The sequence below is a fragment of the Corylus avellana genome, chromosome ca7, assembly GCF_901000735.1.
Source record: "Corylus avellana chromosome ca7, CavTom2PMs-1.0".
NCBI lineage: Eukaryota > Viridiplantae > Streptophyta > Magnoliopsida > Fagales > Betulaceae > Corylus > Corylus avellana.
This window is the reverse complement of record NC_081547.1, coordinates 26,649,853-26,674,476: the sequence shown is the minus strand read 5'-3', so window position 1 is coordinate 26,674,476 and position 24,624 is coordinate 26,649,853. Positions and strand designations below refer to the sequence as shown.

At 33.9% G+C, this 24,624-nt stretch overlaps 3 protein-coding genes and 1 non-coding gene across 5 annotated transcripts in view; all 4 read left to right on the top strand.

Moving 5' to 3' along the window:
- The window catches only part of LOC132186890 (probable sulfate transporter 4.2), a 12,947-nt gene extending 4,100 nt beyond the window's left edge, over nucleotides 1-8,847 (top strand). The window contains exons 5-17 of the mRNA XM_059601003.1: nucleotides 1,411-1,476; nucleotides 1,558-1,665; nucleotides 2,966-3,073; nucleotides 3,158-3,223; nucleotides 5,238-5,298; nucleotides 5,476-5,603; nucleotides 5,883-5,924; nucleotides 6,095-6,211; nucleotides 6,675-6,726; nucleotides 7,252-7,390; nucleotides 7,550-7,638; nucleotides 8,050-8,126; nucleotides 8,239-8,847. Coding sequence (XP_059456986.1) covers nucleotides 1,411-1,476; nucleotides 1,558-1,665; nucleotides 2,966-3,073; nucleotides 3,158-3,223; nucleotides 5,238-5,298; nucleotides 5,476-5,603; nucleotides 5,883-5,924; nucleotides 6,095-6,211; nucleotides 6,675-6,726; nucleotides 7,252-7,390; nucleotides 7,550-7,638; nucleotides 8,050-8,126; nucleotides 8,239-8,559 — 1,374 coding nt within the window. The 3' untranslated portion in view covers nucleotides 8,560-8,847. The remainder of the gene's footprint in view (nucleotides 1-1,410; nucleotides 1,477-1,557; nucleotides 1,666-2,965; nucleotides 3,074-3,157; nucleotides 3,224-5,237; nucleotides 5,299-5,475; nucleotides 5,604-5,882; nucleotides 5,925-6,094; nucleotides 6,212-6,674; nucleotides 6,727-7,251; nucleotides 7,391-7,549; nucleotides 7,639-8,049; nucleotides 8,127-8,238) is intronic.
- A 548-nt stretch (nucleotides 8,848-9,395) lies between these two features.
- On the top strand, nucleotides 9,396-9,547 carry LOC132188920 (U12 minor spliceosomal RNA). Its single transcript, XR_009440978.1, has one exon. It is a non-coding gene; the product is annotated as a U12 minor spliceosomal RNA (small nuclear RNA).
- A 4,864-nt stretch (nucleotides 9,548-14,411) lies between these two features.
- On the top strand, nucleotides 14,412-15,615 carry LOC132187801 (uncharacterized). The gene is made up of 3 exons (XM_059602239.1): nucleotides 14,412-14,579; nucleotides 14,685-14,790; nucleotides 15,120-15,615. The coding sequence occupies exons 1-3, from the start codon at nucleotides 14,547-14,549 to the stop codon at nucleotides 15,266-15,268; spliced, it is 288 nt and encodes a 95-aa protein (XP_059458222.1). The 5' UTR covers nucleotides 14,412-14,546; the 3' UTR covers nucleotides 15,269-15,615.
- A 7,543-nt stretch (nucleotides 15,616-23,158) lies between these two features.
- LOC132188700 (uncharacterized) lies at nucleotides 23,159-24,384 on the top strand. Of its 2 annotated transcripts, XM_059603229.1 has the most exons (4): nucleotides 23,159-23,178; nucleotides 23,286-23,343; nucleotides 23,473-23,578; nucleotides 23,819-24,384. In XM_059603229.1, the coding sequence occupies exons 2-4, from the start codon at nucleotides 23,308-23,310 to the stop codon at nucleotides 23,968-23,970; spliced, it is 294 nt and encodes a 97-aa protein (XP_059459212.1). In that variant the 5' UTR covers nucleotides 23,159-23,178; nucleotides 23,286-23,307; the 3' UTR covers nucleotides 23,971-24,384. The 2 variants fall into 2 exon arrangements, with proteins under 2 accessions (XP_059459212.1, XP_059459213.1); XM_059603230.1 differs by lacking the exon at nucleotides 23,159-23,178 and having other exon boundaries at nucleotides 23,245-23,343.
- Nucleotides 24,385-24,624: the final 240 nt, after the last annotated feature.

Sequence of the window (24,624 nt, the reverse complement as noted above, 5' to 3'; positions counted from 1 at the left end):
TAGTGTTTCCTAAAAATGAATATTTTTTATTTTTAAGTTAATCCCTGATTTTCGAATCATTTTGATAAGTATGTTCTCTGATTTTCTTTATGCCTTTTATAATTTATGCAATCTATTCTTTGAACTTTAAAGGCTCGGGTGGCTTATTCGTTTCATCAGCCACTCTGTAATTTCTGGCTTTACAACTGCTTCAGCCATCGTGATTGCACTATCTCAAGCAAAATACTTTTTGGGATATGATATTGTACGGAGTAGCAAGATCGTGCCATTGATTAAGAGCATCATAGCTGGAGCAGATGGGGTATGCTTTGCATGCCCAAGTGGTATATCCTTCACATATTATTTTATTCATATATTTGCCGTTTCTATGGAAATGTGTTTGATTTTTCCCATTTCTTTGATTCGCTACTAAACCTGATATCCTTATTTTATGAGTTCTGTTTGCAATAAAGTTGATATCTGACTTCAAAGAAAAAGTTTAGGTTCTGTGTGTTCTATTGAGTGCAATCTTGTTGATTATTTTCTTTCTATTTGTAATATGTGTCTATCCATGTTCAACAAGTGAAATCCTTTTGGAAAGTTTCTCTTTCACATGTTCTTACCCCTAAAGTGGCACAGGACAGTCTATATCTGCACTTGTGTCTTGAGATTGGGTCACTCTTTGGTAATTTATTTTGGGGAATCAAAAAACTCTTAAAATCCGGCAGTTGTACATTTAACATAGTTTTGCTCATACTATAAATTTTAGATATATTGAAGCTTCTCCTGGATTTCTGAATCAGTTGAACGTAGTCAAATTTATGTAGGTTTTGTTTGTCATATTCTATGGCCAATGATTCCGAATGATTTTTTTTTTTTTTTTTTTTAAAAAAAAAAAGAAAAAAAAAAGTACCTTTTCTGCATTTATATGCGACTACTGAGAAGAATGTACTAGGTTAGAGACTATGTTTGATTGCAGAGGAGGACCCATTGCAGTCAGTGGCTAGTTAACTAATAGGTTCCTGTCCGATGTTTTGAGGTTGTAAACAATGTTTTCCTATGATGAAATGTGAAGGCGTTTAGGATTAAAGCTTGGATATATCACTAATCCCATCAAACCTAGTTTTCAGCATTAGAAGTCATAGAAGTTGGTCTGAAACATGGAATTACAAAATAGGAAGCCGAAGTAAAAAATAAAGGATTGGGAAAATGGGTGCAATTCACATTATGGTTTTTTGGCACCAGTAATTTTCCAACTTCACTCTGCACTATACCTAGCTGGTCATGGTTTTTTTGTGTTCAATAAGCCCTTTAATATGCATAGCTGAATATTTTCATACCAAGGTATTCAGTTTAACATCATCTGTGTTGCCTTTTTATATTCGCTTATAAATTCCCTTTTTTAACCACAGGAAGTTTTTCCTTTTGTAGTTTTTATGGCCCCCTTTTGTAATGGGATCCATCATTCTTGCAATACTTCTGGTCATGAAGCACCTGGTATGAGTACATTGTATTTGTTTTGAAGGGATATCTGTCTTCACCTGGAATCTAGTTATGATTTTGATATTTCACATATAGGGAAAAACAAGGAAGTACTTGCGATTCCTGAGAGCTGCAGGTCCCCTCACAGGAGTCGTTTTGGGTACAACTGTTGCAAAAATAATTGATTCATCTTCCATATCTTTGGTGAGAATGGCATATATTAGACACTCTAAATTATTTGGTATTGGATCTAGTAATATGGTCATGGAAATGCTGTTTCTAGTTTTATGCTTCTGGAGTAATGAATTTAAGACTTGGGCATGCTTGCTCATATGATATCCACCCGAAATTAGCAATCATGAATCTAAAATAATTTTTTTAAGAAAAAAAAAAAACTAATCTGGTAGCATCCCTGCAGTTGTCATCTACATAATTTGGATCAAATTGTAATTTGACTAAGATTATTAGCACTTCAAATGCCTTTATTCCTAACAAAAAATATCCTTAATGGACTTCACTAGTTCAACATATTGAAGAAGTTGTATTTAAGTCCTCAATTTTAAGCGTAATTTCTAATGCGCTACAACAATTTAATTGTAAATATTGATCATCACGAAATGGAAAAAGAAAAGATGATTTAGGTCAAAGAAACCAAATACAGATTGTTGTCGACGACCAATTGTTAAGAAAGTCTTTTCATTGATTAAATTTTTGGGATTGACAAAAGGAAATTATGACTATTTGATGGGTTATAAAGATTGATTCTTGAATAGTTTCAGCAAATGCTTGGGATTGTCAAATAACTTTGTGGTGATTAAAACACATCTATTAGTAAACCAGCTCCATGCAGATTTGGTGAATGATTGTGTCTTAGATTTAAGAAACTTGTAGTTGCATCTAATGTGATGTTTTTGTGAATTTTATCATCATACATGGAGCTAAAGAGTCAGAAGAAAAAGAAAAATTAGAATGAATTGATCCAATAAGTAAGATGTCAAAAGTAATAATTAAATATATTTGATTACATTGGAGCTTGAACATGAATATAACTAGCTACATAAAGATACTTCTTGAGAAATTTGCGTGGATATACATGTGTGCAAGAGATGGAGATATCAGACCTTGGAATCCCCTATAAGCCGTGAAGAAAAAATTAACTGAAATATTGTTTTGGTTAACTATGTAAGTTTGAGAAGCACCTAGTTCAATGTGCTGTCTGTATACAGAGGTTAAGATGGCAAAAGGATGGTGTTGATGGAGGGATTGGAATCCGAACTAATGATGTGATGTTATGGAGTTCCCTGCATTATGTAATCATGGTCTAATGTGGAACCCTGTCTTAAGATTGAATTGCTATTAGTGTCAAGGACAAAAAGCTTCACATAAAAATGTTGGTCAATTGTTCTTCCTTTTTATTTTTTTATGTTTCCTTTTAGTTGTCTTAATGTTCTTTGGCCACTAATATGTTAACAAGACTGATAAAGGATTCTTGGTGTTGTTTTAGGTAGGAGATATACCTCAGGGCCTCCCAAAATTTTCTATACCTAAAGGTTTTGGGTACATAACGTCGTTGATTCCAACTGCAATTCTCATCACTGGTGTAGCTATATTGGTAAGAGAAGTTGTCTAGATTATTTTTCTTAGTTTGACATTAACTACAGTTACCAGTCAAATCATGTTACATCTTGAACTCTAGGAATCTGTGGGAATTGCAAAAGCATTAGCAGCGAAGAATGGGTATGAGTTGGATTCAAATCAAGAGGTATGCTTTTGAAATACACAACAGTGCATGTCATTTAAACACACACACAGAGCTAATATATATATATACACACACACAACTTGGATATTGGTAAATGGTGTGCATAATTTTCTTTACAAAATAGTTGATTGGCTTAAGCATGAAGGTCTGTACAATGTTAAACCCATACATAAGCAAACCCCCCTACCCTGGCCACCGCCATTTATAGCAGACAAAATCTTATTTTCCCATGGGGGTTTCATCTTCTTGCAGCACTTTGTAGGTAGATCAATATTCTTATTTTCCCTTTCATAAGTGCTTAGATGGGGATTGAGATGTTCAAAATCGGTCATTTTTGTTCGTATTTCAGACTCTGTTTATTGATCTCAAATCAGCTGATATTTGGATGAACATCATGAGACTAAACTTTTTGACTGCATTACTTGGAACTAGGGTTGAAAATGCGGTTAGTAAATTTTACTAACCGCCTCCGCTAACTGCTAGGCGGTTAACCTCATCCTACTAACCACTTTTTTTGGGCTTTTTTGTTTGGCTCTTTTTGGGCCGGTTTTGAGAATTAGGATATATTTGGGTTCACTTTAAACGTTTTTTTTCCTTTTCAGTGCCATTTTAGCATAAAAAATTGCTAGATACTACAAATTGGGCCGAATTGTTACAAAAGGAGCCCATATTGAAGGAGCCCAAAAGTAATTAATGTTAATAAAATGCAACATTTACCAATATTTTAAACAAAGAATTAAATACAACATACAAATAATTACCACTATACTGCAAGGACTTATTGTCATATATATATATAAAAAGCGGTTAGCGGTTAGCAGTTATAGCGGTTAGAAAAGCGGTTAGCGATTCTAAATTTTCACCCCTATTTGGAACAACTAGGAGTCAAATCTCAAGTTTTGGAAGCTTGCCTTTCATTTAATCGTTATGATCAATTCCTGTTTTTAAGCATGTTCCTTGCCATGTTTCATGTGTTTGAATAATTTCATTGGTTTATGAAAATGAAGTTTTGGCTGCTAAAATCTAAAGAGATGCTCATATTACAAGAATAATGTCAACAACATGTTCCATTTTGCTACTGAACCTGTAAGACTTCCTTCTATAGCTGTGTGGGAATTGGGATTCTCAAGATCTGTATTTATATTCATTTGGTTTCTAGTATCTTTCAAAATGTTTTCATTGAGTTCATATTGACTGGTATTTTATGTATATATAATGTGGTGATAAGTTCTAGGCTGCATCATACAAAAAATTAGAAGGAAAACTTAAGCACCTTATAGTTAAATCTGAAATTTTGTGGTATGTTTGTTTCTTAGGTTTTTGTTATTAGTTTCCATTGTTGATGTGTGTTCCTTGCCATAGCCCTTAGCTTCATCATTCATGTAGTTAATTTCATCCTTTGGTTGGAGTGTAAAAGGAATGACTTCATCGGATGAGGGACTTAAGTTTCAGCAATTTTTAAATTCATCATGAGTGGTTTTGATGGACTGAATTCCTGGTCTCTTAATTGTGCTGATGAACTTCTCTTTCTCATAAAGGAATAAGTTTTTTGTTACTTTCTGCATCTTTTACTACAGATAAGAGTCACACATTTAACTTTTGTTTTTAATCCTTTTTCCCCCAGTAAATTGAAATGGGAGGTTTCAGTTGAGTGAACTAATGTGGCTTTACATAAACTGGTATCATAAACATCATATATGGTGCTTCAGGTGTCAATTTGCTATATTTTTACCATTTGTAACTCATTTTTTATACCTAGGAATGCACCATGCATCTAATAAAAGATGAGAAAGATATGAACTTTTGTATTTTCACTGGTTATATGAGAGTTTACATATTAAACATGATCATTTATTTTGAAAGAGAATGCTATATTCTGCACTGAGGAGAAAAAAAAGGGAACTAGGTTGTGATTTGGTCTTTTGTGGTGGTAATTAGCAATTTTAGCAATAGGACTTATGTAGTTATTTTGAGCAAATAAATATCTGATGAATCTTTTATATGTTTTAAACAGTTGTTCGGTCTTGGAGTATCCAACATTATGGGTTCATTCTTTTCAGCATATCCTACCACAGGTGATACTTATGTGAGGTTTTAAGAGCTGCAAACATGAGTCTATAATTCGTAATTAACTATGAGTGTTGGACAGAAATGATCCATTCATTCTTTATAATTTTGTTTATCACAAAAGTTTTTACTTTATATACCTACTTATAAAAACTTGATTCACCTCTTTTCAATGTTCCACGCAGGTTCCTTTTCTAGGTCTGCTGTGAATCATGAAAGTGGAGCAAAAACTGGCTTATCTGGAATTGTTTCCGGGATCATAATGTGCTTTGCTCTTTTATTCTTGACTCCATTGTTTGAATACATTCCACAGGTATGTTTCCACTTTAATACGTTTCTTTTCTCAGTGAGGCTGCGGTGTCTTTTCTTCTTATCAATTCCTGGTTTGAACAGCATAGTTTAGATTATAGGTGCTTTTTTATGGAACCCACGGCCTAGGAAGTTGGACATTTTATAAAACATGATATGGCACCTTTACAACTGTTTGTTGCTTTTTTAGTTCTCTTGTTTTATCCACTTTTGCATTCCAAACTTTTAAGGAGTGCAATTATTGGAATGCTAACTGTGGGATTTGTGGTCTCTTCCATCTCAGTGTGCTCTTGCTGCCATCGTTGTCTCTGCTGTAATGGGTCTGGTGAGTATTATATAAGTCCATGCCAAGGATGTTTACATCATCAACTTTCTGTTATAGCTAGACAATTAAATTTGCAAGGTACACAAGTTGACATTCATTAGACTAGGGCTGGTAACAATCATGTTCAGATCACAACTTTTTACCTTTTTCTTTTGGATGTATCACTCCAGGTGGATTACAATGAGGCAATATTTTTATGGCGAGTAGATAAGAAAGATTTTCTTCTTTGGACAATTACTTGCATTACAACATTGTTCCTTGGTATTGAGATCGGCGTCCTTGTTGGGGTGAGAACCTGAAGTAGTTTGCTATATTAGTTTGTAGTTGGATTCAGATATTAAGCAGTGCCATTATATTTGAAAGCTTTGTGCCACACCTTTTGGGAGTTTTTCTTTAAACTCCCAAGATGCATCAAAAGAAGCTTTTTAGTATATTGCTTCTGATAGTAGTCTAAATCTCATTACATATTTTTTGAAATTCTTTTTTGAACTTTATTTTATTAAAAAAAAAAAAAATGTTCAAACTCTTCATTCCCAGAAGCATTCACAACTGTGAGCATTTCAAGTTCAATAAAGACAGTGACTATACCGACTTTTGTCTAAAATAAATATTTCATATGATAATAGCATAAGGTGTGGCCTAGAGACATAATAGATATACTTTAAATAAACATGTGTAGGTTGCATGACTGCTAATGATAACCTGGAAGAAGCTCATCTTTTCAATTATAATGTGATTTTCAAATTGTAGGTTGGTGTTTCCCTTGCTTTTGTTATCTATGAATCAGCAAATCCACATGTTGGTAAGTGGCTGCATTTTATTACAAGGTCTATGCATATTTTAAATGTGCCATGGTGCTCCCTGTATCACATCATATTATGCATATGCTTGCTTTGTGTTTAAACTTCGAGCGTTTTTACTATGTGGTCCAGCGTGTATTCATCATGGTCATTGTGATCATTGTTGTCATCTTTCATTATCTTTTTGTAGTTGACCATGAGTTATACCTCTTTGGTATCAGCTGCAGTAATCCAGTTTCTCATTTCTTTTTTGTGGGATCTTAAGTTTACATGACCGCATGTTCAATAAGCTTTTGATAAATCAGATTTTGGAACCACTTCCTTGTTTGCTGGTTAAAATACATATTCCTTAGTTGGCTCTGGTATTAGAAGGTTTGCTGTCCTTGGTGGGTTTGGGATAGAAATAAAAGCTTGGAGCTCAATAGTGGCATAGTTTCTCTTTGCAATTGTATTTAGCTTCAATTTTGAATACTTCAGGGTATTCTAGTACCTATATCTTCTAATTGTTAATTTGGGGTATACTCCAGCTGTCTTGGGGCGTCTTCCAGGCACCACTATATATAGAAACATTCAACAGTATCCAGAAGCATATACATATAATGGAATTGTGATTGTTCGGATTGATGCTCCCATATATTTTGCAAACACAAGTTACATGAAAGACAGGTGAGATTCACGCTTCCTTGTATTGATCAAATCTGAAAATAGTGGTTTTCTCATTTTACTCGTGTTAATTAATATTGCTAATATCCATAGTTGAGTTATACTTGCCAAGTTCCCAATAAAAATAAAAAAAAATTTAGCCATCCATATGTTGTCTGTCAGGCTACGGGAATATGAAGTTGATGTTGATAGATCTACTAGTCGTGGACCGGAAGTTGAAAGAATTTATTTCGTCATTATAGAGATGGCACGTAAGTCTTTCTTGGCTGCTTTGGAGTCATATCTGCTGCCAAGTCCTTAGAAATATTCCATATTATCCTAACAAATAAGAAGTGGTTACATTTTTCAACTCTTTATCGAAGCAAGGAAGATCCATTGTTAGAGAGTAAAAGCAGTTCCAAATGTTTTATGCAAAACATATTTATTCTGATTTGGGGAAGCTCTTAAACTTTTTTACACGATATCGTGTTTCCCTTATGATTCCTTCACCGTAGTACTTTCCATGGTTCAGCTGGTATCATCCATAAATATTCAGTTTCTATTTAGTTCCGTTGTTCTTTCATTAATTGTACCTGCCAAATTTACTTATATAGTTCATCCACATTAGGTTCCAATAATTGCCCAATCTTTTACATTTGAAATCTTATTCATCTTTGTTGCAGCTGTAACATATATAGACTCCAGTGCCGTGCAAGCTTTAAAAGACTTGCATCAGGAGTACAAGTTACGGGACATCCAGGTTGAGCGCCCCTTTCAACTAAGTCGATTAAAGTTTTTGTTTTTGAACGCTTTGAATCTCTCGAAACCATAACTTTAATGTTATTGGATATATATGTCTGGGTTCTTTGCAGATTGCCATTTCCAATCCAAACAGAGACGTTCTGCTTACCCTATCAAGATCTGGTGTTGTAGATTTGATTGGTAAGGAGTGGTATTTTGTGAGAGTGCATGACGCTGTTCAAGTTTGCCTTCAGCATGTTCAGAGCTTGAAACAAACGTCTAAAACACCAGATCCTTCACCTGATGATAAAAAACCCAGTTTGTTTCAGAGGTTATTGAAACAGAGAGGGGAAGATTTAACTATCACCGACTTGGAGTCAGGCAGCCAAAAATCTCAAACTTCCAAGGACATTGACCCTCAATTGGAGCCACTGTTGTCTCGGAAGTCTTGAGCATTGCTTCAATATTCATCAAATTTAATAATGCCATTATTTTTGCATGGCAGTGCTTCTGCTAGATATATGTCAAATTTTTAGATTGTTTCTTGTAATTAGGCTCCATTGTTATATAATTTATATAAACCAATTTGTATGAGCTTCAAAGGGTAGGTTATGTAGCTACCTAGGTTTCTTGTATGCAATTAAGCTACTTATGGGCCTCCCCCATCTGTATCCGACTCTGTATATTTGTCACAGTTGAAATAAGTGTGATTTGCATTATCTTTTAACGCTGCACTGTTATGGGTATTACAGTTTTTACTATAAAGTATAAATTCCTTTGTAAACTGGTATGACAATTTATAACTGGTTAAATGATTAACTGTTGGTTCCATTTGTTACATTCTTAGTTTTTTTTTTTTTTTCCTCAAAACAAAACTATTAATAAACAATTCAAAACAGTTTTAAAAATACAAAAAACACATTTTTTTCAAATTGAAATCTTTTGTTTTTCTTTCTAAAACACATTAACAAAGAGAGATACTTTTTGTCATTTCACACATAGTAACACTAGAACCTACAGTTTTATCTTGTGGCAATTCCAACAAACACTTGAATTTATTTTTAACAAAACTAAGTCAAAGATTAAACGAGACAACCACATCATCGTAGTAAAATAGTGGTCTTCAGGAAGTCATAATCCTTGGTGCGTTTAAATTTCACGTGCACGTGGGCGTGCTCTGTTCTGATTCCTTGCACGGCGCCAATTCCATATTGTCCCACATCGAAAATTTATGAAAACCTCGCCTAAGTGGAGCTATATAAATAGGACTTCAGTGGGATGGTGCAAACTGCCTTAAACTAATGAGTAAGGAAAACAAAGCGCGCGGTGGGAGCCGCTCGCAGCGCCCACAGTAACATGCGCAAGAATTTATGGAGGGGTGATAGGCTGGCCAAGCGCTGACGCTGCTTACTTTGCAGAACTCGCTTGTGCGGGCCTCCCAATTACCCATCCCCAATCTCTATTCCCAAACTTCGGAAAGTCCTAATTATCTTTGCATATATTGAAGTACTAACAGTAACTTGGTAACTTTTACGGTGGCTTATTTTTCCAGAAATTATTACATTTGTGGGGCCATGGGTATATATTCCTTCTGCTAAATGTCCAATTCTATTCTGTTCTACATATTGGATTTTTCTTGTTTATTGGACAGGAGTGACAGAAAGGTGATCTGAAAAGGGCATACTCGATGATAAGAGGACATAAAAATCTTTGTTCCTTTTCTTCCTTATGTTGTTCAATTTGAACCTTCCAATGAACTGCGTATTCTTCATCCTTTCCCTATCCTTTTAAATGTCCTATCTTATATGCCAACCGTTTGTTCAATGTGGTTCATATGACAAAAGAGTCTGGAACTTTCGAAGAATGAAGAACACACAGGATTCATATATAGCTAAAGAGAAACCACTTGGTTGATCATAAGTAGACCCAAATGGATAGAATATCTGACCCCTAGCCATTCACATTTAGGTTGATCACAAATACACGTATACACCCACTTGTTTGATCTTAAGTTTTTCATTTCCTTTTTGGTGGTCCATTTACTCTACATTCATTGCGTGTCAAAACCAAACTCTGTACCATCGGCTGAAGAAAGTCGACACTTTTGTCTACACGTGTGGACCAACTGGGTTAAGATTCTCCATAATGAGTAGTGCTATAATTTTTTTTTTTTTCTTTTTTCTTAATATTAACGTGCTGGTCTCAATTAACCCAATTGTCACGTCAGTATTACTCAATTGAATTATTCTACAATTTTGATAATTGTAATTTGTATGTTGTGTTGTGGTAAGTATTTGACCACTAATGCTTGGCAACAATTGGAAGGGATCACAAACATGGTTATGACTATGAGGTTTTTTTTTTAATAAAAAATGGTAGGTCAAAGAGACCAATTGTAACTATCTTACTTAGGCGTGACATAATATCACCTACAGTAGAGGCCTAGACGGTGGGAACCGAAAACCGAAGGCGTTCCCTCAAGTCCAACTAAGTCATAGCCTGACCTAACCCCACTAAGGCACAAATGACTGAGGTTTTGAGTGCAAGAGGTTTAGAGGGAAAATTTTTGAGTCAAAAGATATTATAATTTTGTATATCGATCTAAAGAATGAGTAAAGCTAAACTTACAACTTGTTAACACGTGTAATTAGAGTTACGTCAGCTACTAATTTTTTTTAAAATCCTCCAAACACATACTGACACGTGTTAACAAGTTAAAAAATGATTATAAGTTTTAGCATTATTCTTAAAAGATTTGGAATTTGAGGTTTTGTTGCGTGGAGCTAAGGCAAATGTCCCAGCTGAGTCAGCATCAATAGGGATATGGCTAATCCTCCCCCGCAAAGAGTGGATCTATGTTTTCCCAACCTCCTTGTTTTTATCATGCAATACATGGTTTAAAGAAATAAAAATTATGATGAAGGAGGAGATGATTAAGAGAACCTTGAGAGAGGAAATATTGTGTTTACCTCATCAAAATCATATGCATAAGAAGTAATAATTGTTACTCTAAAATGCAATGATTGGTTAGAAGGACACAGAATTTGGACTAGAGATGGATGTGTAGCTTATTCAGGAGAAACTATAGTTAGCTTTCTAACTAGCAGCAAATTTGCAATGTTTTCTTTAATCTCTTAATTTTTACAATGTTCTCCTAATCTATTATTGGGGTTGTAATATCGTCTTTAATTTGGTATTTAGAAGTTAGAATGACAAAAATAACCCTGATAAAAAAATTTCGAAAAAAAAAAAAAAAATTTGTTTCTTTAAATCATACACTGAGTTTTTAGGATTCTAGATGCTACGAGAAATAAAAAAAAAGTACCTGATTTTTAAAATTACTTATTTTAATTATTTTTATTTAATAAGGAATCAGTGTGCACCTTATCACCCATGCAACACTAGCTTAATTATATAATCCATCAACTCAACATGAACAATTTATCCACCCAATATGATCATATTAACTTTATAAGAGAAGTAAGGTTAGACTTACCAGTTATCACCCATGTACTATTTTTATAATTTACCTGCTCAATGTGAGAAATCTACCGTGTGTAGGTATCACACAATATTGTGTGACGTCTAAAAAAGTTAGTCGACATCTCATGTACATTAATTTCTCACTAAGACTAAGCTTCAGAAATTATAATTTGACTAATTTATTTAAAGTGATGAAACAACGTGACTAATTCCAATTGAAGTCACTACGGACGGGAACCATGCTTCATAAAGCAGATATAAATTAGTTTGAATTCTCTTTCCTCTTTTTCCCTCCCTGGCCGTTGGGCGGACATGTAAAAAACAAAAAACAAAAAATTCCAATTGAAGTCATATGATATAATTAAATGCAGGAACATCTTTATAATCTGCATATATGACGCTACTTTTCTTCCTAAGCTAAGTAATTGTTGAATACTTTTATGATTTGGTCTGATAAAGGATTGAGACATAATATATAGTATAAATAGCTTTCCATCATACGACAGAGGTTTCTAAGGGGTATGTCAATCAATTGAGGATCGTGTTTCATAAAGCGAAAGTCACTAGTTCGAATTCTCTCTTTCCCTTTTGTGTGGACATATTAAAAAAAAAAAAATTCTATCACACAGCTGTCAAAGATGATCTTAAATCGAGCGTGTGTGATTCGCATACAGTTAATATTTCTTTGTCTCATCATAGGATATCGCAATATATATGCATTATGGTACGGCTTGCACTGATTCTAAGCATGTGGTCGAAAATTCTCATATCAAAAAATATTAAACGCTTTATAATATTTTTCACATGATTATATATATACCCTGTCAAAATATTTTTTATAAAAAAAATTAAAAATTAAAAAAGAAAATCCTTTCGTTCCTAAAATACATTAAAAAGGAAAAAAAGATGCATGGTAGGTAAATGGCTCACGCTTTGTGTGAATGTAAACCAATGCTAATATGACACGTCATCAATCTCAATCTAGAATGATCGATAATGGCTATCTCTGTGTGTGTTGCAGCACCATTCGTTTCATGTGCATATATAGTAGTGTCTGTCAAATGTCAAATCCACATTAATTTTATGTTGTTGACGGACCACACAAGAAAATCTCATTTACTGGACACCGGCTTTTTTTCACTGCAGAGCGTTTATCTTTTCATGCTTCATGCATGGCATTTTTAATATATATATATATATATATATATATACACGAGACGATCGAGGCATGCAGGAACCTATATATATATATATATATATCGATATTGTTGTAAATTAATGATGAAAAGTAGGGGTCCAGGACTAATTCGTTTATAGAATGTAGTAGACGAAAATATCGGGGCAAGGGGGAGCCAACAATATTCATTTTCTGGATGCATAGTGTCTATTGTGCCACTAGAGCCTATTGTTCTTTGTTCCTTTTTCTTTTATTTTTATTTTCAGAGGGAATATGTTGATGCTGCTCTCTATTAATATCAACTACAAGAAACAAGACAGAACTGTCACAAACTAGGAACAGGACACAAGCGCTGCTGCACTTATATTCTTAGGACATTAGGATTCTGTGGCTCGGCGTTAGGATTTTATGCAAAAGCGTTTTCTCTAAACTTGGAGCATTCATGTCATTAGGTTGAACTAGTATGCATTACTTAATTGATAATGGACCATATTGGGTTTAGTTTGAGCCGGGAGGCTCATTTGCTAGGGGGTTATCCTCATATACACCATCAAGCGACCAAGGGTTAGCGAGACTCATTTTGATGCTTAATTTAGTATTTTCTTAGATAAGAACATGTAATTATATATGGGAGAGCTATTTGGAGATCGAGAGAATTATGTGTAGCTAGAAAATGAGCCTATCTTCTAATTTTAGGGGTGTTTTCCGCATTGTTGTTGAAAGGGGAGGGAGGTTCATGAATAACCAAATACATTCGGTTAGTCAAGCATTAATCCTTATCCTTAGGTACAACTCTCTATTAAAAAATTATGTATTTTTCAAGCGTTATTAAAAAAAAAAGAGTGTTTTTTTTTTTTTTTAATAAGGCATATTAATGAATACATGGTAATTTTGACTCTTGTAAACAAGAGTAGTTTGAACCTTGCATAAGGCATTAATAAGGCAGAGAATAATTGAATAGAACAAAAGTTAGCTAGCTGACATGATGAAATCCAAGAGAAGATAGAGCCATCAAAAGTAGTATAGTTGAGATCCTAGAGTGGACACAAAGCTATGGCCCCTTCCGTATAGCTAGACAAGACAGCGAGCGAGTTTATTATATATATATATATATAATAATTGGTTTGAACATATGCATTAATTGATCAGGTGCTCTTTGGAGCAACTTAGAGAAGCCGATCGAGATGGCATATAATTATATTTACCAATCGCTCATGCCATCATGGTATATATGGGCAAAATGTGTATGCTTTTGCAAACTGAGAAAAATCATATATATAGGAATGGAATTATCAAAATACCCCTTTCATTTTTCAAATTTCAAACGAAAAGTCGATGAAAAACACATGTCTTTGGTAGCATGTGGTTTGGGAGAGAGAGGGTCAGTTCGGGTACTGTAGGAGGCCGCCATCTGGGTGATGTAGGTTTGTCATTTCTCATCGGGATGACCCACTTATCACGTGGAAGATGCAGCCCTAATGGCAATCCTACAAGACAAAAAAATGGTCAGTTACAAATCTCCTCTAATCTCCTCCCAACCAATTATCATCAGTCTCCCACGTGGGACTCCTGGCCCCCCCCACCACCCCCTTCTACTTTGAGATAGTATATAATATAATATAGTTTTACATCTCCATTATGCTATATGCTAGCTGCTTCCTACATATTGCACCTATTCGATCTCTCTTTCTCAATTCTTATCAATTAACAGTTTCCTCTATTATTTCTTTCGGTTACATATAGTACTCTTGCTGAAGATCAGAGATTCTAGCTAGGATCATGGGGGACTCTTCTGCTTCATACATACACATGGTAACTCATGATTGAGTATATAGTTCATTTAACTTTTGTGTTTTTTGTTATTGTTGATGATGATGATGATCGGAAATACTTGTATATATATATATATATATATAGGTGCAGCACCTGATAGAGAAATGTCTGATCTTCCATATGAGTAAAGAAGAGTGCATGGAAGCCCTTTCAAAACATGCAAACATCAAACCTGTCATCACCTCCACAGGTTTGTTTCTTTTCACTCTCTCTCTTCTTGCTTTCCTTCCCGTATATATATATATATATATAGTCATCACCATAAGCTTGTTTCAAAATTTGACAAGATCCCAAATAGGATTCAGCTTGGCATATTGATCTCTTGAATCATGATCTTGAACAAATGCATGGTTTACACGTAGCTCGGTTTGTACTGCAAAAATGATAACGTTAATAACATACACAAAAACACACACACTCACACACACACAGACAGATAGATTAATGCATGTATATAGTGTAAAAATGAAAACGTTGCAGCCAATTTATACATGCATGGATATACATGTATATATGCAGTGTGGAATGAACTGGAGAAAGAAAACAAGGAATTCTTTGAGGCCTATGCTCAATCTCAGAGCAAAGCAGACCGAATGTCGGAGGAAGAGACAAGCCAAATGATCCAGAAGATGATTTCGGATTCGTCCTCCAAAGATTCAGACGAATAGCATGCAATTTATATGAAAACGATCTTATACCTTTGTGTTCGATCTGGTTGGTAGAAACCTAGCTAGCTAGCTGGTTTGAGTACCTTAAAATATAATTCTTTACAAAGAGTCAAACACAGAGGTATTTAGATGAGTCAGGTGCCAGTATCGTGGTCCCCAACCTCTCCCCCATGCATATAATATCAAATTATACGGAAGATCACGGAATATTTGCTACTCCTCCCAAATAAATCGCATGCTGTAACCAGTCAGAAGAGGCCACGTTACTGTATTAATTAATTATCTACTGTCCATATGTGTAAACCAATCGGAGCAATTAATGTGATTTAATTAACTAGTTAACTGAACGATTATTTGTTATTATGATTGTATCTTTGAGTAACAATGTTGTCAAAATTAAATTTCGCTTCAAAATTTTGGCCTTTGGTTCGTGGAAGGCTTGATCTTGGTCTCAATGATTTGAATTTTGGTCAATAAGAGAGATAGAGAGGACCAATTGGGCGTTTTTCTTTTGAGTTCTTTCTTCAACATATATACAACAAACTGTACGTATATAATCATGTCAGATGGGTACTACTGTTCTTTGGAATTTAGGTTTGTTCTTTAGTTTTTGGCAATGGGTATCTTTGGTTTCGATTTTCTTTTTTCTTTTTGGAATTTAAGGAAAAATGACTTCTTCTTTTTTCAATTTTATATAAGAGATAAGTCACCTACACAGCACGGATAAAGATAAATGATTGACGTCTCACAACTGGATAAATTTGGCATCTCATCAGGAATGTGGAGTCACCACATAAAAGAGCAGTCACAATTCTCAGGAAATAAACCATCTTTTTTCAATTTCATAATCTGTTCTCCATAGGACTACAAACAACATTTAAATAGACATAGTAAAATAAACTATAACCCTAAATTGACTGACTTTTGGGTTAAGCTCATTAATTATTAAATAACAAAAACCCTAATTTAACAGACTTTAGGTTAAGCCCATTACAATAACTCTTAAAATATTGATAAAATACTAATCGAAATGCAAATAACCTAATTAACTAATAAACTCCAAATAAAATTAAAAAGACTAAATTTATTTTTTTTCCTAGATGTGCATGTTTTAGTAAAATTAAATAATTTTTACACTTTCATGGCATTGGTAAATCTAGACAAACTCGTTCGAATATGTTAAACATATATATTTTTGAAAGAAATTTACAGTGAAAGAGTAATTAAGTAGACCAACATTTTCCATATTTGTATTGACGTTTTGGGATTGGTTTTGTGAATTTTGTAAGCGACACTAAGAATCATGTGTCATAGAATGTCGTATAAAATTTGTTTTGTTGTGATGCTATTAGTTAATATATAAGAGATTATTTATTAATTAACATTGAAGCTAATTATAACGTGGGGACTGAGGACTAAGCAGCTAGCTGTCGTCGCTGTCATAAACTTTTTTTTCTCGGGGACTGAGGGCGATGTTAGCGGTTCTGTATGGGCCACGTGTCTGAAATCAGTGATACCATGTACTACCATCCATCAACTTCACTTCAAAGTAATGTGAAACTTTACTAACAGAAAAAATAAATAAATAATGTGAAACTAGCGATGAAATATGAGAAAGAGAATTGACAAAATTTGATATGATGGGAGCATCACAATGTATGGCTTCTAAGCTACATTGGTAATTGGGCTGCAGCCCGGACTTCTAATAATATAAAAATAAAGGTAAAGTCCATCTAACCTCTTCAAACTACTACTTCAAAGATAATCTATTTCCTAAACTATCAATTGCGATAATTTACATTCTAAACTACAAAATAATGATAATGTATTCCAAATTTTTTTTTAAAAATGATGAAATTACCCTTACTAAAATAAAAATAAAAATATTAACATTTATTTATTTTTTTCAAAATTTTAAAGGTATTTTTGTCTTATTGAAAATTTTATAGAGATAATTTTGTCATTTTGCTAGCATTGGGGTCATTGCATGTTATCATTTTTCAAATATGAATTTCTGATTGTGTCATTTACAATAATGGATTCTTCACAAAATGTTAGCATGTATATATATATATATATGATTTCCATATATATTAGATGGATATATGTTTTCTTATTAGAATATGTACCATTTATTCTCTCCACTTACTTCATTTCATATAAATAGGGTCACCCAAGTCAATATATATATATATAAGATCAAAATAGTAGTGATTAATGCAAGCTTCTAAGGCCGAATCACCCCAAAATCTTTTAATTTGCGTCTCCATTTTTCTTTTTCTTCTGTTGTTTTCAACGAATTATATATCTTCATCACAAATTTTTATATAATATCAAAGCTAGTTCCCAAGAAATTAATATAAAAAAGAAAAAGAAAAAGAAAAAAACACTCAGAAAATACAATCTATACTCTTAAATCTCCGACGCATATATTCATGATGCAAGTGCGGAAGCGCGCAACAGTACAGAAGCAGGTTTCAGTTTCGTGACTGTTTTGAAAAAACATTCTACAAATTAAACAGGCCCTAGAGTTTGAAGCCCAGTAGTTGTTGGGCCACATGCTTCAGCTCACTTAACGTTGTATGACCCATATATAGTGCAAAATCTTATCGGTATGGGACAAAGAAATCAGTACGTGGCCTATTTGTGTTTGGCAGCTGAATGATAGAAATAAAGCTCGAATATTCATATCATAGAGGTGTGCTATTATGGTTGTATTATTGTATCTACTATGTACTATATATATCACGTCTCAGCCCAGAAAAAAAACAAAGTATTATCATATCATGTCTCAACCTGTATCAGACCAATTACATGTCACACATAACATTTTGTAACCATTGGGGAACGTTCTCGATCTGAACAAGTCACCATATAATTTTCACCGTGTGCAATATTTATCTTTAATAAATAAGGTTCTGCATGGTGCATGATATTGCTGTAAATCAAATGAATAGTAGGGATAGGGGTAGGGGCCCAGGATTAATCTTTCTCTGGATGCATCGGATCGTAAATAATTAATCAATCACGTGATCCGATCGTGACTTCTTCGGACATCAGGGAAAAGGGCTTGCCGTAATACATACAAAAAGCTGTCCAAAAAAACAAAACGTTTTCTTCCCATTTAGTAACCTATTTGTTGGATCCAAAATGACCAAAACCTGCAAAAGAGGGAAATGCTGTCGGTTCTCCGAACACTCTGACGCTCAAGTCTGTGTTTCTTGGCTTTGGAGGGGGGGGGAGAGAAGATGTAGAGAAAATAATAAAAAAGGAAAGCACCATTTTTTGTAATTCCCGCAGGTTTCCAGATTTTGGGGTAATTACCCTTTCATCTATAAACTACTGCCCATTTATAACTTGACCCATGAACTAACACATGTTATACCCAGTCGCATTGAATTATTATTTCGTTACAAAAAAAAAAAAAAAAAAAAAAACGATACCATTAGCACTAGATCAGACAGAATATTCCATTTTTAGACGTTAGAGTGCAAAAATATCCACAAATAAAAAATATAAACATTAAAAACTTAAAAAATTAAATAAACATTAAAAAATCATTGGGTTGAACCACCCTCGAATCACTAGGCAACCCCCAAAAAATTCTTGAGAGTAGCTTGCCCATCCCTAAATCACAAAGGAGTGGTTAAGCTACTCCCAAACACCACTTGGAGGTGGCCGAGCCACCCCAAACAACACTCAGGTCAACCTTTATTGGTTTTTTGGGGTAGTCCAGCCACCACTTCGAAGATTTCTTTTTTGTTTTTGAAAAAAATTATTATTATTATTATTAATTTTAAGGGTATTTTATGTAAATTTTGGGTATTTGCATAATTTTTTTTATTAATAATTTTGACTAATGAATGGGGGTTTTGTAAATAATAGTTCAATGCAGCAAATGCCATTTTATGGGAGCAACTTATGAATGAGCGGTAGTTCACGAGGAAAAAAGATAATTACCCTTAAATTTTTAATTAAAGATAGCTCAATCCATTATTTATTCGTTAGGGGTAATAAATTTTGTGTTCAGAGAATGATTTATCTAAAGGCCGAGAACAAGTAATACCATAAAAATTATTATTCATCAGATTATGATTACTATTATGATATTGAATATTCAAATTAAATCAAGAAAACAATACAAAGAGAATATTCCTAAGAGGTGGTATAAATGGACCTTACTAGAATATATTTTAGGAAAAATATCTTTTCTTTTGTAACATCCCTGTTTTGTTTTTTTTTTTTTTTCTAATAAAGAAATTGCTGTATAAAATCACATAATTTTTGGGCTTTTTCACCTGTAATCCCTCAACTGATCGATAGAACCATTTTGGCACTTGTTGTGGTCCTGGGGAAAGAACCTAAGACATGTCACGTCCTTGTAACTAGTGCTTGTGAAGTAATTGTGATACTCCATAGATAGCTGATAGAAACACAACATATTCGTAAGCAAACAAATTTCCAGGCCCTGCCTCTTACGCGTCCTACGGGGATCATGTCTTGGTGAAAATCCGAGCTAATAACTATTGGATCTGCATTCTTTATATATATATAAGTTTCAAATTTAAGGATTGAACTATTTATTTCTCTTGTATAGAAGTTTGTTAGTAATGAAAATTATTATCATATTTTATTTACAATACAATTGTTATTATATTTTAAATTTAATTAATTCATGATTTGTACTTGTAAGGGTGTTGATTTGGATTCATGGTGTGCCATAAATCCGTTGCCACAACATCAACTTATGAATGTGTTACATTTAGACTTCATTTATGTTTTTCACATTTGGATTTTGGATTTTTATTTTATTTTATTATTTTAATGTTTATATTTTCCGGATTTGTAATTTATGACCAAATGATTAGTAAGTGTAATCTGAATAATAGTATTCAACTATAAATAATGCCTTTTTGTATTTACTAGAATCAAGAATTATAATTTCAATGTCCAAAAAGCTGATTACCTCATGCGAATAGCAGATAATAATTGCATTTAATAATCGCAATAACTGTACAGATGCAAATGAGAATATGAATACCTAAAACTGATAACCGAATTATGCGGATACAAATATTGCTAATAACTATATCTGCATCCACATTTTCACTGCTGCCCAACTGTATACAAATTAACATACATGCTACCAACAACCCTAGTTTAGAAGTCGGCACTATGTTAGGTTGTCCTTTCTGACTTTTCTCCCTTTCCTAAATCCTTAAGCCTTATATTAAGGGGTAATTTCACTTTAAACCCCTGAATTATTATACGATTTGACAAGTCCCTCAAACTTTAAAATCTCTCAATTTGAACTCATGAACTTTCAATTGCAGTCAATTTGAACTCCTCCATTAGATTTTAAATATTAAAAGTGAGACAATGATGTTTATACCTCTAACTTTTTTATAAAATTCCGAATTTACCCTTAATTCCAAATTAAAATAATAATAATAATAATAAAAAGGTTATCTGACCTTGTGACCCGTGGGTCAGGCCAGACCCACGCTGGGTCTGGCCTAACCCACAGGTCTTTTTTTCTTTTTCTTTTTCTTTTTTTCTTTAAAAATAAAAAAAATAAAAATTAGGGATATTTTGGCCTTTTTAGAGATTTCCATTAAAAGTTAATGGCTAAATCTGACGAAGATGTTCAAATTAAGATGTTTTGAAGTTTGAGGGCTTGTCAAATCGCGTGGTAATTCAATAGTATAAAATAAAGTTACCCCTTATATTAATTAAGCCTAGGGTTCAACTCCAAAGTTTTTTTTTTTTTTTTTTTTGGGGAAAACCACGTACTGGTCCAGAAGAAGACGTTTATTAATTAAAACTTTAGTTAAAACAAGTAATCATCAAAGGTCGATCAAACTCTTGGGTCACATATATATTCAATCAAAAGTTCATGATCATTTAATTGTATGTCCGTAGAAACTAATTTTTTTAAAAAAATAATAAAAAATAAAAAAATAAAAATTAGCAGCAACTTCACGAGCTGTATGTATGCCTAAACTAATTTTGTTATGTTTATCAAACAAGAATTAAAAATATATATGGAAGGTTTATATATAGTAAAAGATCTAACATTGTAACAAAATGAATGGGCATTTGGTCAACGAAGAAGCCCATCATTTTCACATTAAAGAAAATTTACCCTTTTTTAATTTTTTTATAAACATTTATATATCTTCAATGTTTAAATTTTTTAAATTGCTTATTTATTTTGTTAGTTATATTTTAAAATTTTTAATATATTTTTTCTAAGTTTATTTTTTAATTTTGCTTCATGTGAACCAAAATTCTGGTTCCGCCATTGACCTTTGCTAGTGGGCCGACGGGTTCACTCCGACTCCGATTCTTAAGACAATATTTGCCTGGGAAAGAAAATGAAATTCTAGGTGAGCCATTTGGGGAGAGAATTATGCATGCCGACAAATGAGCTAATTATCTTCCCATTTTATGGAGTGTTTTCATGCATCATAGTCGGAGGGGTTCAAAAGAATTACCGAATTGATTCCTTGGACCCCATTATGTTAGCCGCCTGTTAGGTGAGCACTCCTTCTTCATGCCTGACACTCGTGGGACATTAGGATTAAGTGTCTTGACTTGGATCCTTATGCATACGTGTCTTCTCTGAAGGACCATATGAGGATTATAGGGTTATCCTCGAGCACATGATCATCAAGCAACCAATGCCCTTAATTGCCGGTGGGCCAGCAGTGATCATTATGATGCTCAGGGATTGAAGAGCCATCCCCCAAAATTCATAATACAAAGAGTATTTGCATTGAACTAAAATTAGTGGGCCCGACATGATCATCAAATCCAAGAGGAGATAATTGGTTCAAGTGATGAAAGCCTTAGATTTGGTGGCATATATCCTCATTAGATTTAAGGTTTGAATTTTCTTAGGTGCAAAAAAACTCTTTGAGGCCGCTCCCACGGCGAAGGTGGGAGGCCTTGCATGGGTCCAGAATATTTTTGAACGAATGCATGGATGACCTGGGAGAAGCCGATCGAGTTCCAAAATAGCGTATTGGTTGGAGGTGCTGGTCTAACAATATACCATTCGCAGCATCCCATCATGGTATTGGTATGGACCAATGTTGTATGCTTGCAAACTGACAAATTATATAAGCATAGGAATTGAATTATCAAAATACCCCTTCACTTTCAAATTTCAATGGAAAGATATGTGTTGCAAAGAAGGAAATCTGTCTCTGAAAAGGAGATGCCTAAATTTACTCTAGATCGATCTCTCCCATAGTTAATGACTGGCGCCACCACATATATGTCAATGTTCGCTCTAATTTTGCTGGAATTTGTTGCAAATTGCTATACTTTTTGGGGTCTCTGTTTGCTATAACATGCTAACATCCTTTATATAATAGACGATAATAATCCGTATAGACTATGAGTGAAATGGCATCTCTCATTTCTGTGGATGTAGGTATAATATTGCCCAAGCAGTACCATATATATTTGTGCATTATTTCTTTGATATTTTATTCTTTCAAAAGATGAAAAGCATCTCAATTAAAGATCACACCTTTTCACCTTATGAAACGGATGTTATTAGTTATCTTGAATCTCTTTTTCCCTTTCTTTTGTCTTGATCAGCGACAAGTAAAAAAAAAAAAAAAAAAAGGAGGGTCAATTTGGCTACTATAGGAGGACGCGATCTGGGTGGTATGGGTGATTTGTCTTTCTCATTTATAATGAGGATTAATTCTAATTGGGTCCGGGATGACCCACTTATCAAGTGGAAGATGTAGCCTAATGGAGGCAATCCTGCAACACAAAAATGGTAATTTACAAACCAATTAATCTCCTCTATTTATCTCCTCCCAACCAATTATCATCATCTATCTCCCACGCGCGAGACTCTTGGCCCCTCTCCACCACCCGTTCTACTTTTAGTACGTTATATACTAGCTACTACTTACAACCATCTCCACTATGCTTGGTATTCTCGCATTCTCAAATCATAATATTAAACCGTTTCCTATCTTTCTTTTTGCTGAAGATCGGAGACAATTAATAGGATCATGGGGGACTCTTCTTCTGCTTCATACATACACCTGGTAACTGATCAGATCGTCGAGTCTGATTTCAGTCATATTTTCCAGCGTCTTAATTTAACTTTTGTGTTTTGTTATTAATGTTGTTGATGAATGATGATGATCATCATCGGAACTACAATTAATGTATAGGTGCAGCACCTGATAGAGAAGTGTCTGATCTTCCATATGACTAAACAAGAGTGCATGGAAGCCCTTTCAAAACATGGAAACATCCAACCTGTCATCACCTCCACTGGTTTGTTTCTTTCAACTCTCTCTCTTTTTGGTTTCATGATCAACACGTACACGTATAGAGAGTAGAACAACCTTAGTTGAGTTGTAAATGCTTATGCAAATATTGTTTCAAAATTTTAGCACAAACAACTAACGTTGCTCGGTCTGTACTGGAAAAATGAAACGTTAATAACTTTACACACAGAGATATATAGGATTAATGTACTGGAAAAATGATAACGTTACATGCATGAATATGCAGTGTGGAATGAACTGGTGAAAGAAAACAAGCGATTCTTTGAGGCGTATACTCAATCTCATGAGAGCAAAGCAGACGACCAAATGTCAGAGGAAGAGACAAGGCAAATGATCCAGAAGATGATTTCGGATTCCTCGAAAGGTTCCGACAACTAAGCACAAAGCTACGTATATATCAGAGTCGGACGTGTCACTCATGTGGTCCTAACTCCCTACATGTATATAATATCAAAGTATACGGAAGATCACGAAGTATTTGGCTGTCCCCCCAAATAAATCGCATGTGTACTGACCAATCAGAAGAGGCCCCCTTACTGTATTATATATCTAATGTCTCGGGTAAACAAATCGGTAATTAACAATGTTATTTAGTTATAAAATAAAATTTACTTAATCTCTCAAACTACCACTCCAATGACAATTTACCCCCTAAATCATTAATTACTACAATTTACTCTCTAAATTACCAAAAATTTGACAATGTAACTCTCAATGCTAGCAAAATGACGAAATTACCCCTATAAAATTTTCAATTAAACAAAAATACCCTTAAAATTTTGAAAAAAAATTAAATTTTTGTATTTTTGTTTTTATTTTAGTAAGGATAATTTTATTATTTTGTTAAAATTGATGGTACATTGTCATTGTTTTGGTAATTTGGGGAGTAAATTGTCGCAATTGATAGTTTGGGGGGTAAATTATCATTGGAGTGGTAGTTTGAGGGAGTTAAGTGAAGTTTATCCTTAGTTATACGATGTGGTGTGGTACGTACAATGGTTGGATGCTGTGTGATGTTAATTAAGAACCTGT